Source organism: Pan paniscus, chromosome 2 (assembly GCF_029289425.2).
Source record: "Pan paniscus chromosome 2, NHGRI_mPanPan1-v2.0_pri, whole genome shotgun sequence".
Taxonomy (NCBI): Eukaryota; Metazoa; Chordata; class Mammalia; order Primates; family Hominidae; genus Pan; species Pan paniscus.
The window spans coordinates 47265108-47279747 of record NC_085926.1 but is presented as its reverse complement, the minus strand read 5'-3'; the positions used below and the strand labels follow the sequence as shown (position 1 = coordinate 47279747).

The window sequence follows — 14640 nt, the reverse complement described above, 5'->3', positions numbered from 1 at the left end:
GAAATAGTCATGTTCTCCACCAGGCCCACCACATCACCTCACCGTTCTCGAAGGAATGTGCAGCAGGCGTCTTTGATGCTCTGCAGCTGCAGGAAGCTCGCCCCCATCAGCAATGACTGGACATTTTGCTGGTCAATGGCAAGGTTGCCGTTGTAGGCAAAGTTGATCAGAGCCTCCAGGGCACTAGAGGAAAGAGGGAAAGCTGTGAGGTGCTTTCAGAGACCAGTCTTGGCCCACGGGAGACTCAGGCCCTAACTGAACTGACATTACTTAGCCCAGGCCCTTTGAGAATCTATCTAATGGACTAACTACTTCACCACAGCCTAAAACTCATTCTACCAAGCGGTCTACATTGCCCTACAGAAAATTCTAAAAAAGAGAACACAATCACCTACAATTTCACTACTGAAAAAGTCAACAGCGGTCATTTTTCTACATTCATTTTTAGTCCTTGATCGCCAACACGCATGAATTATATGGCTATAATCATAAAATACTTATCAAGCCTTTCCCATGTTGGTACACTGTCTTCATGTTTATTGTTTTTAGTGGCTGCTATATAATATTTCAACATGCAAATATGCTATCATTTATTTCCTTTATTGGTAAGCATAATAGCCATTACCATCTTATTGCTGTTAGAACGTTTTTGAATTATTTCTTTGGGGTAAATTTCTAGAATGAGATTTCTAACATTTTTTCTGCTTTCAATTCACACTGAAAATGAAATCCAAATTCCACCTATAAGGCTGTATGTGCTCTGGTCCCTCTCCATCTATCTATCTTCCTCACCTCCACTTTCTCCCTTTCTTACTTGATTCCAACATTCTGGACATATTCTTACCTCAGGGCCTTTGCAATGACTGCTCCCTGTTTGGAGGGCTCTTCCCCCAGATGGCTCATTCCCTCACTTCAATTAAGATGTCTCAGCTCAAATGCCACCCCATGACAGGTGCCTTCCCTGATCACCTGAAAATAGCACAGACTCCACCATCCTTCACTAGCCTTTACTCTGCTTTACTTTTCTCATATCACTTTCACTCTTAGCCATACCATGCATGTATTTGGTGACTGCCAAATCACTACTAGAAAGCTGGCAGAAGCCGGGCGCGGTGGCTCACGCCTGTAATCCCAGCACTTTAGGAGGCCGAGGCGGGCGGATCACCCGAGGTCAGGAGTTCGAGACCAGCCTAGCCAACATGGCAAAACCCTGTGTCTACTAAAAATACAAAAATTAGCCGGGCGTGGTGGCATGAGCCTGTAGTCCCAGCTACTTGAGAGGCTGAGGGAGAAGAATCGCTTGAATCCAAGAGGCGGAGGTTGTTGCAGTGAACAGAGATCATGTCATTGCATTCTAGCCTGGGCGACAGAGTGAGATTCCATCTCAAAAAAAAAAAAAAAAAACAAAAAACCGGCAGGTGCCTGTAATCCTAGCTACTCATGGGAGGCTGAGGCAGTAGAACTGCTTGAACCTGGGAGGTGGAGGTTGCAGTGAGCCCAGATCACACCACTGCACTCCAGCCTGGGTGCCAAGAGTGAGACTCCATTGCCTCCCCCCCCCACCCCCCCCAAAAAAAGGTTGGCAGAATGAGAAGAGGTGCTGTTTTCTCACTGCTATACCTCAGATATATGATAGAGCTGTGCTCATCATGGATGTTCAGGCAATCTCTGTTAAATGAAGCCCCTGGACTATTCATGGGACGAGCATGCCTCCTTCAGACACACACCTCAGAGAATAGGAGGGCACAACTGCCCTTGGACACCTTACTTCTACGTCTTTCCTCATAAGTAACTGGCCTAAGATTTCTTTCTTTCTTTTTTAAGAGTCAAGGTCTCACTCTGTTGCCCAGGCTGGAGTGTAGTGGTGTGATCACAGCTCGCCGCAGCCTTGACCTCCTCGGCTCACCTCCTACCTCAGCTTTCTAAGTAGCTGAGACTACAGGTGTGCACCACCATGCCCGGCTAATTAAAAACAATTTTTTTTTATAAAGATGTGGTTTATGTTGTCCAGGCTGGTCTTGAACTCCTAGCCTCAAGCAATCCTCCCGCCTTGACCTCCCAAATTGTTTGGATTTCAGGCGTGAGCCACCTTGCCTGGCCTGACCTGAGATTTCTACCTTGCCATGGGTATATAAATCCTCTTCCGGTATTGGGGCACTTTGATCATCCAGAGGGTAACACACAGTCTCCTAGCTCTTTTCTCCCTAGTTGTCACCACTGTCAGATTAAGAGGTTGGGCAATAACTGACTACCAGCTAAGGGGATAACCTTGGGCTTGATCTCCTTGAGCTTCAATTTTCTGAACCATGAAATAACCATAACATCTGCCACCTTCTAGACCTGTGTTGTCTAATATAGTAGCCATTAGCCACATGTGACTATTTAACTTTAAAATTAAATTGATTAAAATTAAACAAAATTTAAAATTCAGTTCTTCAGTCCCACTAGTCGTATTTCAAGTGCTCAATAGCCATCTGTGTCTAGTGGCTACCATTTTGGGCAATACAAATAGAAAGAACATTTGCATCACTGCAGAAACCTCCAGTGGACAACACTGTTCTAGACTGATAAGAAGGGATGTAAATGAAGACACTTATTTGAAGAACTGTTTTGTCAGCTAAAATGACTAGCCCAGAAAAGTGCAGAGAATAATATACCACCATTCTTAAACCCAGCCCCAGTCAAAAAAAAAAAAAAAAATCATGGAGTCTAGGTCCTATTAAATGTATTTCTCTTATAGTAGGGTAAAAACAGCAGCATCAAAACTCCCTTCATTTTAACCCTATCTCAGACCACTGGCCCAGGTTCTAATCTGCTTATTAATCACTTATTATTTGTGTAGAGCTAGGCTATTAGACACTGTGTTCTGCTGCAGGTCCTCAACGGAACCGTGCACAGGCTGAAACTGCACTTGGAAAGCAGCCTGAGAAACCGAATGGTGGGATTCAGTACCTTGGGTCCATTCCTTGCATTACAATCTCATCCTGCTTGCACTCCATCATGTCATTTGTAAACATAGCATGGAAATACGGGATCGAGGCTGCTAAGACAATCCGGTGGGCACTGAATTTGTGGTCCCCAATCTGTGAGCAAAGTAAAATACAAAGACAGATATTGAGGAATGCAAAAAAAAAAAAAAAAAAAAAAACCCACCCTGCCCCTCCGCCCGGCTCCACAGCATACCCCACTGCACATTGCAAAGGCGGTGAAGGCATCCCAGGGCATGGAGGCCAAGGCTTAGCATGATGACCCTGAAGTATTTTAAATGCAATATACTCAGTTACAGTAGAAGAATGTAAACAATACATTTTAATGAAGCGTTAAAACAGCTAAAAAATTTAAGCCTGAATGGTTTCATGTAATCATTTTTACTTATATGGTAGTCTCCAATGCACCCCTTTCAGCTACTCCACCAACTCAAATACCTGATTCCTGTAACACTTTATCCCAACCTCAGGCAGATGGACTAGACAAATGGTCCAAGAATGCTGGTGCTCCTAACAGTATGCTCCTCAAGAAGAGTAAATATGTACTGACTGGGCCGGAGGCAGGGGCATGAGGAGATACACTGGTGTTGTGGACTGGCTGCTGCTCTGCATGGCTAGCAGGGACAGAGGCCAACTCTTCCTCCAATGAGCGTCAAATCCTCACTGACACACCCTTAGCCTGAGGAATTCTATAAAGTGTTTTCCAACTATCTGCCAAAAGGCTCTTCCCTTCAATAAGCCATTTATAGCTCCAAGCTATATAAACATTTCCACTTAAGAACTTTCTATTCTCCAGGAAGAGCAAAACAGTCATTTTTTCCTTTTTATCAGGTTCCACATTAGTGAAATGCCAGAGAATCTCACTATCTGATGGTCATCTCTTTGTGTCATGTTTATCCAAGGATTGAGGTTGGAAGATCGAATCCTTGGATTAAATAGGCATGAGCCACCGCACCCATCCTCTGCTCAAATTTCTTAGAGTTGTTCTATGAGGTTTATTACAAAAGAAAAAACAACAACTAGCAGTCTCTGTTTTCTTGATTCCTTGCCCGTGATTCCTACTCCCAGGGGCAACCTCTTGCTTCTAGGACTTTTCTCCATCTTTCTAAATAATATGTGCTTACATATTACTTGTTGACTTTTCACTTTGAGTTATTCCCTGTGGTACCCAACCTCTAAATAGCTCCCAGTAAATGCTCACTCTTGGTATTTACACCCTTGTGCAGTCCCCTCCCACAACATGTCAGGGTTGGTCTATGTGACCAACAGAATATAGCAGAAGTGACGATGGTATGTCACATTCAAAGCTAGGTCATAAAAGGCACTGAAATTCCTCTTACCCTCTTCTTCTGGATCACTTGCTCTAAGAGAAGCTAAATAACATATCCTTAAGAGAGGCCCATATGAAGAAGACTGAAGACTTCTACAGCTACCTGAGTGAGCTTGGAAGAGCATCCTCCAGCTCCAGCCAAGCCTTCAGATGACAGCAACTTTGTGAGAAATGTCTAAGCTGCTTCTGAACTCCTGGCCAGCAGAAACTGTGAGATAATAAATACTTGTTTTAAGTCACTAAATTTTGGGCCGGACGCAGGGTGGCTCATGCCTGTAATCCCAGCACTTTGGGAGGCCAAGGAAGGTGGATTGCTTGAGGGTGGATCAGGAGTTTGAGAGCAGCCTGGGCAACATGATGAAACCCTGTCTCTACAATAAATACAAAAATTAGTGGGCGCATGCCTGTAATCTCAGCTACTTGGGTCACTGGGGCAGGAGAGTCGCTTGAACCTGGGAGGCAGAGGCTGCAGTGAGCCAAGATCGTGCCACTGCACTCCTGCCTGGGATGGAGTCTCAAAAACAAAAAAGTCACAAATTTTGGGGTAGTTTGTTATGCGGCAAAAGATAACTATTATATTACTAATCTAATTCCTATTATGGAAGATTAAGAATTTGTCCTGATACCTTTCTTCATGTACTATCCCATACACTCTCCCTATCTTTCCAATATAATTAGGTCAAATTTTGGTTAAATTAATATGAAGAGTTGCATTAAGTCTATGTAAATATTATTTGTAGCCAAGCCATGCTGTATACTGTCAGTATATATTTCCTTTTTGTATAATTTTTCTTTTCCCTAGAGCATAAAACTCTGGTTAATATATTCAGTCAGGTACTCTATCAGTTGTTTGTTTTAAGTTGTCTGTTTCTTGAGACATTATCTACTGGAACTCTTCCTGGGAATTCTGTTTCCCTCACCTATACTAACACCCCCGTTTCCTGAACCCCACGTAGTCCTCTTTCTCATTTATTCACTTGTTCTGGTAGAAAGTGTCTTTTAGGCTGGGCATGGTGGCTCACACCTGTAATCTCAGCACTTTGGGAGCCTGAGGCGGGTGGATCACCTGAGGTCAGGGGTTCGAGACCAGCCTGGCCAACATGGTGAAACCCCGTCTCTACTAAAAATGCAAAAAATTAGCACAGCGTGGTGGCAGGCGCCTGTAATTCCAGCTACCCGAGGTGCTGAGACAGGAGAATCACTTGAACCTGGGAGGCGGAGGTTGCGGTGAGCAGACACCGTACCACTGCACTCAGCCTGGGCAAGAAGAACGAGATTCCATCTCAAACAAATAAAAATGTGTCTTCTAGTAGAGCCCCATAAGAAGGGGTCTATGTACAATGTCTGAAAATGTCTTTACTACCCTCAAGCTTAGATAATAATTTAGTTGGTTAAAAAATTCAAAGTTTAGACTTTTTTCCTGTCAAAATTTTGAAAGTATTGCTCCATTGTCTTCTAGTTCTTTGTTTTTAGAGATGGGGTCTTACTCTGTCCCCCAGGCTGGACTTGAATTCCTGAGCTCAAGCAATCCTCCTGCCTCAGTCTCCTGAGTAGTTGAGACTATAGGCATGCTAGTGTGCACCTGGCTATGTTTAAAAATATATATATACATATGTGTATATATATACATATGTGTATATGTATATATACACATATGTGTATATATACATATACACATATGTATATATGTGTATATATACACATATACATATGTGTATATATACACATATATACACATATATACATATATACACATATATACATATGTATATATATACACATATATACATATGTATATATATACACATATATACATATGTATATATATACACATATATACATATGTATATATATACACATATATACATATGTATATATATACACATATATACACACATATATACATATGTATATGTATTTGTACAGACAGGTCCTGCTTTGTTGCTCAGGCTGTTCTCAAACTCCTGGCTTCAAGCAATCCTCCCACCTCAGCCTCTCAAAGAGCTGGGATTACAGGCGTGAGTCACCACACCTGGCCTAGTTTGTTGTTATTGAGAAATCGAATGCTATTTTGAATCCTAACTCTAAGTATGTAACTGTGCTCTCTAGAAGCCTTTAGGATTTTCTCTGTATTCTTGTAGTTCTAAAATTTCACAGTATTGTATCTTGGTATTGGTTTTCTTTTATTGTGCTGTATCAATCTACAGACATTATTTCAGTTCTGGAAAAATCTCTTTACACCATTTAATCCTTGATACTTTCCTCCCTCCTATTGTAATTTTTTCTCCTCAGAAATTTCTATTAGTCAGGTGTTAGATTTCTTGGAATAATCCTCTAATTTTCTTATTGTTCTTCCTCACTTTCCATCTCTTTCATTTGGTCTATCAGTGAGGAAACTTCTTCAACCCTATCTTACAATCTTTCTGTGTTGTAGGTTTTTATACTGGCTATCATATTTTTAATTTCCTAGAGTTCTTGTTTTCAAAAGCTTCCTTTTTAAAAGAATCCTGTTCATCTTTCATGAATGCAATATTTTCTCAAATCTCTCCTGAGATAGTATATAGTTACAACTTTTTTTTCTTCTTTATCTCTCTGCTTTTACTGTTTCCTGAGATATTTTCTCTTCCAATTGTTTTGATCTCTGTCTTCCATGTTAGAGGTTTTCTTTAAATGTCTGGTGACACTTGGCTAGGGGGTAGGCTTGTCGATTTGTGGGCTTCACATTAGGGTGATCAGGCAAGAATCGGCCATTTGATTGAGGACCCCTAGAAGTATTCAGTATCTTCAGGACTTTTTCTCTGGAGTTAATTTTATCAGAGCACGATCTTCCAGTCTCTTGCAGGGAAATATCTGTCGGCCTACAGATATTCTGGAAACTGGGTGTAAGAGGTGGATGGTTCTACCATGCACTACTGATAACTCTTATCTTAAAGCTCTTCTTTTCAGTTTTGCTCCATATTGCACCCCTTCTCCTATGCTTGGTGTGCCTGATTCGGCGCCTCTGGTTCAGTATCTAAGACTAAACTTCCTATCTCCTGAGAGAGTGGGGGAGGGGGTGCAGGCATCTAATTGCCTTTCATGCAGACTTCCAAGTAATCTTCCTGTTTTCAGTATTTGGTGTCTCCAATTCTGGAACAATTCCAAGGTTCTACACTAGAAATCCTCTTCCTTCTCAGTTTCTCCCCCGGGAGGCACTTTCAGTTCCTCTGGCCCACTAAGTCTTCCACACATGCTCTCTGGCTTTAATATTCCATTGATTTCTCATTTGCTGATATGTCTTTCCCCTCTTACTACTATTTTAGTGGGGTTATGGAGGGGAATGAAAGTTAAGTATGTGTTCAACTGGCTGTGTTTAACTGCTGTGCATTTATTTTTCATCTAGAAAATAAACAGAAGACAAAAGAACAAGCTGTATGTGCACCAACAGAGTGACCTGGTTTCAAAAAAAAACCAGCTACAGAGAAGATAGGCCTATCTTGGGATATGTTAGCCTGATTACATTTGAGTTCTGTATTCAGCTAAGGGGAACAACAAATTGGACCTTGTCTAGATGAGGAAGACCAAGATGGGCAAGAGTCTGAAAGCTACATCTTATAAGGAATAGCTAAAGGATAGTCTGGAAAAGGTAATTTAGGAGGAACATGATAGTTGTTGTCAAATCCTAGAAGGGCTATCACATGGATTAGGGCAGATCTAGAAAATTACAGGAAGGCCGATTTTCTTTTATCATAAAGAATAAGAGCTAAGTGCAGGGCGCGGTGGCTCATGCCTGTAATCCGAGCTCTCAGGGAGGCAGAGGTGGGAGGATAGCTTGAGCCCAGGAGTTCGAGACCTGCATGGGCAATATAGCGAGACTCCGTTCTTCACAAAAAGGAAGAAAAAAAAAAAAGACAAAAAACAAATAAGCGTAAGAATAAGAGCTAAGAACACTTAGCAGGGTCCTGGACTGGTTTCAAAACTATTAAGTGACTACTTAGAGGCCTTCCAATTCTACAATCCTGTGATACTACATTTTTGTGAAAAGCTTTTAAAAACCCAAACACTCTCATTTGTAATCTCAGTTTTTACATGTCTCATTTTTCGCTGGGCACAGTGGTTTATGCCTTTAATCCCAGCTCTTTGGGATGCTAAGGTGGGAAGGTTTCTTGAGGCAGGGATTTTTAAGACCAGCCTGGGCAACACAGCAAGACCCCATCTCTACAAAAAACTAGCCAGGCATGGTGGTGCATGCTTGGGAAGATGGTTTGAGTCCAGGAGTTCAAGGTTGCAGTGAGCTATAATTGTCACTGCACTCCAGCCTGGGCAACAGAGCAAGAGAATGTCTCGAAAAATAAAATAAAATAAAATGTCATTTTTTAAAAAAAGAGATGATCATTTATTGAGCTCCTTTTGTATGCCACTGACTATGCCAGGTACCCATTCTGCACATTTTCTCATTTCAGTCCTCACAGCAACCCTCTGCAGTAGGCAGCTACTGTGAATCATGTTCTATAGATGAGAAAACCAAGATTTGGAAGTTAAGTAGCTCACCCAATGTCAGGTAGCTATTATGTGAAGAGAAGGAATTATGCTTAGGTTGTTACTGGTGGAATTGGAGAGGGACCTAATAAATAGCATACATTCTCTCAGCTTGAGTTCTCAGTCAATTGAGAAAAAAATTATAAATAAAAAACCTACACATGATAAAACTACATGGAATTAAATATACATATACACAGAATGAATAAAAGTAAAACTGAAGAAATCTGAATAAGATTGCAACTGAATATTCTAGTTGCAATATTGTACTTTCAGTTTCTCTGGCTTAATAGTTTTGCAAGATATTACCACTGGGAGAAGCTGGGCAAAAGGAAAAAGTTGTGGGCATGGTGGTTCATGCCTGTAATCCTAGCACTTTGGGAGGCTGAGGTAGGAGGACTGCCTGGGTCCAGAAGTTTCAGACCAGTCTGGGCAATATGGCAAGACCATGTGTTTACAAAAAATAAAATAAAATGAATTAGCTGGGTGCAGTGGTATGCGTCTGTAGTCCCAGCTACTTAGGCAGCTGACACAGGATTGCTTGAGCCTGAGAGTTGGGGGTTACAGGAAGTTATAATCACACCACTGCATTCCAGCCTGGGCAGCAAAGTGAGACACTTTCTCTATTTAAAAAAAAAAAAAAAAAAAATTAGGCCGGGCACGGTGGCTCACGCCTGTAATCCCAGCACTTTGGGAGGCCGAGACGGGCGGATCACAAGGTCAGAAGATCGAGACCATCCTGGCTAACACAGTGAAACGCTGTCTCTACTAAAAATACAAAAAATTAGCTGGGCGTGGTGGCAGGCGCCTGTAGTCCCAGCTACTCAGGAGGCTGAGGCAGAAGAATGGCGTGAACCTGGGAGGCGGAGCCTACAGTGAGCCGAGATTGCGCCACTGCACTCCAGCCTGGGCGACAGAGCGAGACTCCATCTCAAAAAAAAAAAAAAAAAAAAATTAAAAGGTATGTGTGATTTCACTGAATTATCTTACCACTGCATGTGATTCTACAATTATCTCAAAATAAAACATCCATTTAAAAAAAGGACTAAACTAAGCATGGTGGCACATGCCTTGGATCTCAGTTACTAGGAGTTTGAGGCCAGCATGGGCAACATAATGAAACCTAGCCTCTCGGGGGGCGGAGGGAGCACAAAGCGAATGGGAGATAAAAATATTATTTTCTTACCAATAAATGTAATATAAACTATAGCTTATATAAGAGGGTAAGTGGGTTCCCTATAATTAATATCTAGAATTACATAGGCCCATGCAAAGGCCACTTTCTCCACTGATCTGCAATTACCTCAAATCTCCCCTCTTCCCCACTCCTAAGGTGGCAAAGACATGTGAACTGGTGCCACACAATTTTTTCAAAAAAATTCATCTGTAAGAAACACATAACTGGTTGGTTAGAAAACTTAAGCCTATTTAGCATACATCTCTACCTTTAGTCACATTTTGCTACATACCCACCTCTAAAAATATACTTCTTATAAAATATTATCAATGAAATGGAATCAGACAGTAGATTTAAAGTATTAGAGTTAGGTTCAAAGTCCAAGATAGGACAGAAAAAAAGAAATGAATCTATGGTATACACAAAACACTCTACACTAAAATAGCTACACCCATGAATACACATGGAAGCTGCTGAGGCTAGATCAGGACATGAGATCTCCTTGTGTATTCAACAAACAGTGCCCCTGCCCATACTACCAACTGTGAAATTATTTGCAATGAATAGCATCTACGAAGCAAATTTGGGGCAATCATGGGACTTCCTAGGTATGCACAACACCTCCGAATTTGCTTCTAAGAAAAAAAGATCAATTAAAATGAGAAAGACTAAACCACTTCCACTAAAACTAGCAAAGACTCAGCATTCATGCCCCTTGGCTTCTACAAAGAGTGGATACAGAATTCTTCCTGAGCAGGGCTCTGCATAATACACTCTGAAGACTGAAAATGCAGTACTCCTGCTTGCCTCTATATTATTTTTTATTATTATGGCCCTGAAACTTTAACACCTGTCAACGGCTTTGTTTGGTAAATTAAAAGAAGCGATGGAGTTACACAAGGGGGAAGAAGATTAGGTCTACCAGTCAACAGATAACTTAAATGTTCATATGTTGTAACTCTACTATACTTGTTTTGTTTGTTTGTTTGTTTTGAGACAGAGTCTTGCTCTGTCACCAGGCTGGAGTGCAGTGGCGCAATCTCGGCTCACTGCAATCTCCGCCTCTCGGGTTCAAGCGATTCTCCTGCCTCAGTCTCCTGAGTAGCTGGGACTACAGGCACCTGCCACCATGCTCGGCTAATTTTTTGTATTTTTAGTAGAGACAGGGTTTCACTATGTTAGCCAGAATGGTCTTGATCTCCTGACCTCATGAACCGCCCGCCTTGGCCTCCCAAAGTGCTGGGATTACAGGTGTGAGACACCACGCCTGGCCTATACTTGGTTTTTAAAATCATGAACATACTATTCCTTTGGTAAATGTTTGAGATCAGTGGCTTCCATGATTCAAGAACAGCTATGAAAAGCAAAGTGATGTGATGTGAGGCTGACTAAATAGATGGGACACTCAAGAATTCTACGTGTTACTTTAAAAGTATCAAGAGGCCAGAAGATCGAGGTCATCCTGGCTAACATGGTAAAACCCCGTCTCTACTAAAAATACAAAAAATTAGCTGGGCGAAGCGGCGGGTGCCTGTAGTCCCAGGCTGTACTCAGGAGGCTGAGACAGGAGAATGGCGTGAACCCGGGAGGCAGAGCTTGCAGTGAGCCAAGATCGCGCCACTGCATTCCAGCCTGGGCGACAGAGCGAGACTCCGGATCAAAAAAAAAAAAAAGTAACAGGAAACCAGGGAACAGGACTAAGGAAGAAATTCGAAGCTGACCAGGCCACTCTGTGGAGATAGAGTATGAACTGGAGGGACAGGAGTGGCAGCTAGGAGTCCAGCCAGGAGACCACTGCCTGGTCCAGAGAGAGAAGAGCTGAGCTCGGCCTGGATGGTGGCAGTGGGAAAGGAGAAAAGAAGTCAGACTCAGGAAAGATGCTGACCTTAGAACTGCTGTGACCTGGTGACTGAGTAGATGTGGGAGTGAGGGAAAAGAGGTGTCAAGATGACTTCCAGGTTACTGGTGCGATCTGGCATGTGGAGGTGCCATATACTTAGATCAGAAACGACAGAGAAGGACAAAGTCAGGAGTAAATGACCAAATAAAGTTTTGGACAAGCTGACACCGAGTGCCTGGGAGGCATCTAAACAGAGACTATGTAGAAAGTGGATGACAGAGTCTGGAATACAGAGATAAGTCTGGGCTCAAATAACACTTTTGGAAATAATCAGTGAAGACAGAAAAAAGATCATTCAGGGAGAGAACTCGAAGTGTGAAGAAAAGAGGCTATAAGACAGCCTTGAAGAACTTCAACACCTAAAGATCACCTAGTAGAGGATGTATCAGCAAAGAAGACACAGAAGGGAGGTACACAGAAAGGAAATGAGAAGAGAAGCAGGAAGATGTCTGGAGGTAGAAGAGAGTGTAGGTCCACCAGACAGGCAATGTGGCATAGAGACTGGATGGAATCAGAAGGTCCTCACCAGCTCTGCTACCTCAGACAGGGCTGCTCAACACAAATTCTGTTCCCTACCACAGGCAGGTGGGGCTCAGCATTCAAACAGTAAAGCAGCCCGGCAAAATCTGAGTTAGGAGTAATCTGAGACAGGTGTTCCCAAAGAAAGTAAAAGATATACCCAGAGTAGATTTCTCTTTGATGGAAAACATTTTGATACTACTGTTCCTACCTTCAGGAGCTCACAATGAATATAAATAAGGCATTAAGAACAGTTAACCTCCCCCTCCCCCTCCCTCTCCCTCCCTCTCCCCACGGTCTCCCTCTGATGCCGAGCCGAAGCTGGACTGTACTCCGCCATCTCTGCTCACTGCAACCTCCCTGCTTGATTCTCCTGCCTCAGCCTGCCCAGTGCAGGCGCCTGCCGCCACGCCTGACTGGTTTTCGTATTTTTTTGGTGGAGACGGGGTTTCGCTGTGTTGGCCGGGCTGGTCTCCAGCTCCTAACCGCGAGTGACCCGCCAGCCTCGGCCTCCCGAGGTGCCGGGATTGCAGATGGAGTCTCGTTCACTCAGTGCTCAATGTTGCCCAGGCTGGAGTGCAGTGGCGTGATCTCGGCTAGCTACAACCTCCACCTCCCAGCCGCCTGCCTTGGCCTCCCAAAGTGCCGAGATTGCAGCCTCTGCCCCGCCGCCACCCCGTCTGGGAAGTGAGGAGCGTCTCTGCCTGGCTGCCCAGTCTGGGAAGTGAGGAGCGCCTCTTCCCGGCCGCCATCCCGTCTAGGAAGTGAGGAGCGTCTCTGCCCGGCCGCCCATCGTCTGAGATGTGGGGAGCGCCTCTGCCCGGCCGCGACCCCATCTGGAAGGTGAGGAGCGTCTCTGCCCGGCCGCCCCGTCTGAGAAGTGAGGAGCCCCTCTGCCCGGCAGCCGCCCCGTCTGAGAAGTGAGGAGCCCCTCCGCCCGGCAGCCGCCCCGTCTGAGAAGTGAGGAGCCCCTCCACCCGGCAGCCGCCCCTTCTGGGAAGTGAGGAGCCCCTCTGCCCGGCCGCCGCCCCGTCTGGGAGGTGTACCCAACAGCTCATTGAGAACGGGCCATGATGACGATGGCGGTTTTGTCGAATAGAAAAGGGGGAAATGTGGGGAAAAGATAGAGAAATCAGATTGTTGCTGTGTCTGTGTAGAAAGAAGTAGACATAGGAGACTCCATTTTGTTCTGTACTAAGAAAAATTCTTCTGCCTCGGGATGCTGTTGATCTATGAGCTTACCCCCAACCCGGTGCTCTCTGAAACATGTGCTGTGTCCACTCAGGGTTAAATGGATTAAGGGCGGTGCAAGATGTGCTTTGTTAAACAGATGCTTCAAGGCAGCATGCTCGTTAAGAGTCATCACCACTCCCTAATCTCAAGTACCCAGGGATACAAACACTGCGGAAGGCCCCAGGGTCCTCTGCCTAGAAAAACCAGAGACCTTTGTTCACTTGTTTGTCTGCTGACCTTCCCTCCACTGTTGTCCTGTGACCCTGCCAAATCCCCCTCTGCAAGAAACACCCAAGAATGATCAATTAAAAAAAAAAAAAAGATGGCAACAATAGACACTGAGGACGATGAAAGGAGGGAGGGAGGGAAGGAAGGAGGGAGATAAGGGTTGAAAAATGACATATTGGCCGGGCACAGTGGCTTACGCCTATAATCCCAGCACTTTGCGAGGCCAAGGCGGGAGGATCACCTGAGGTCAGGAGTTCAAGACCAGCCTGGCCAACATGGTGAAACCCTGTCTCTACTAAAAATACAAAAATTAGCCAGGTGTGGTGGCATGCACCTGTAGTCCCAGCTACTTGGGAGGCTGAGGCAGGACAATCACTTGAACCTGGGAGGTGGAGATTGCAGTGAGCCAAGATCGTGCCATTGCACTCCAGCCTGGGGGACAGAGCAAGACTCTGTCTCAAAAGAAAAGAAAAGAAAAACTACATATTGACGACATATTGGGTTCTCTGTACACTATTTGGGTGACAGGTTCAATAGAAACCCAAACCTCAGCATCACACAATATGCCTATGTAACAAACTTGCACGTGTACCCCCTAAAAATCTAAAATTTTTAAAAAAATAAATGCCTGCACCCAGGAAAAAAAAAAAAAGAACAGTTAAGTGCCCAGACTGCATGGAAAGAATGCCCTTGGGATCAGTGGGGTTAAGACTAAGCTTTAACGCAGTCACAAAGGATGCTGAAAGTG

The 14640-nt window shown here is 43.8% G+C and overlaps 1 protein-coding gene across 4 annotated transcripts in view; it reads right to left on the bottom strand.

Moving 5' to 3' along the window:
- KLHL18 (kelch like family member 18) overlaps nt 1-14640 on the bottom strand; it is a 64057-nt gene that overhangs the window by 24053 nt on the left and 25364 nt on the right. For all 4 annotated transcript variants that reach the window (XM_034956316.3, XM_008971785.5, XM_034956317.3 and 1 more), the window contains exons 2-3: nt 2953-3083; nt 43-183 (exon numbers count right to left, since the gene is read on the bottom strand). In XM_034956316.3, coding sequence (XP_034812207.1) covers nt 43-183; nt 2953-3083 — 272 coding nt within the window. The remainder of the gene's footprint in view (nt 1-42; nt 184-2952; nt 3084-14640) is intronic.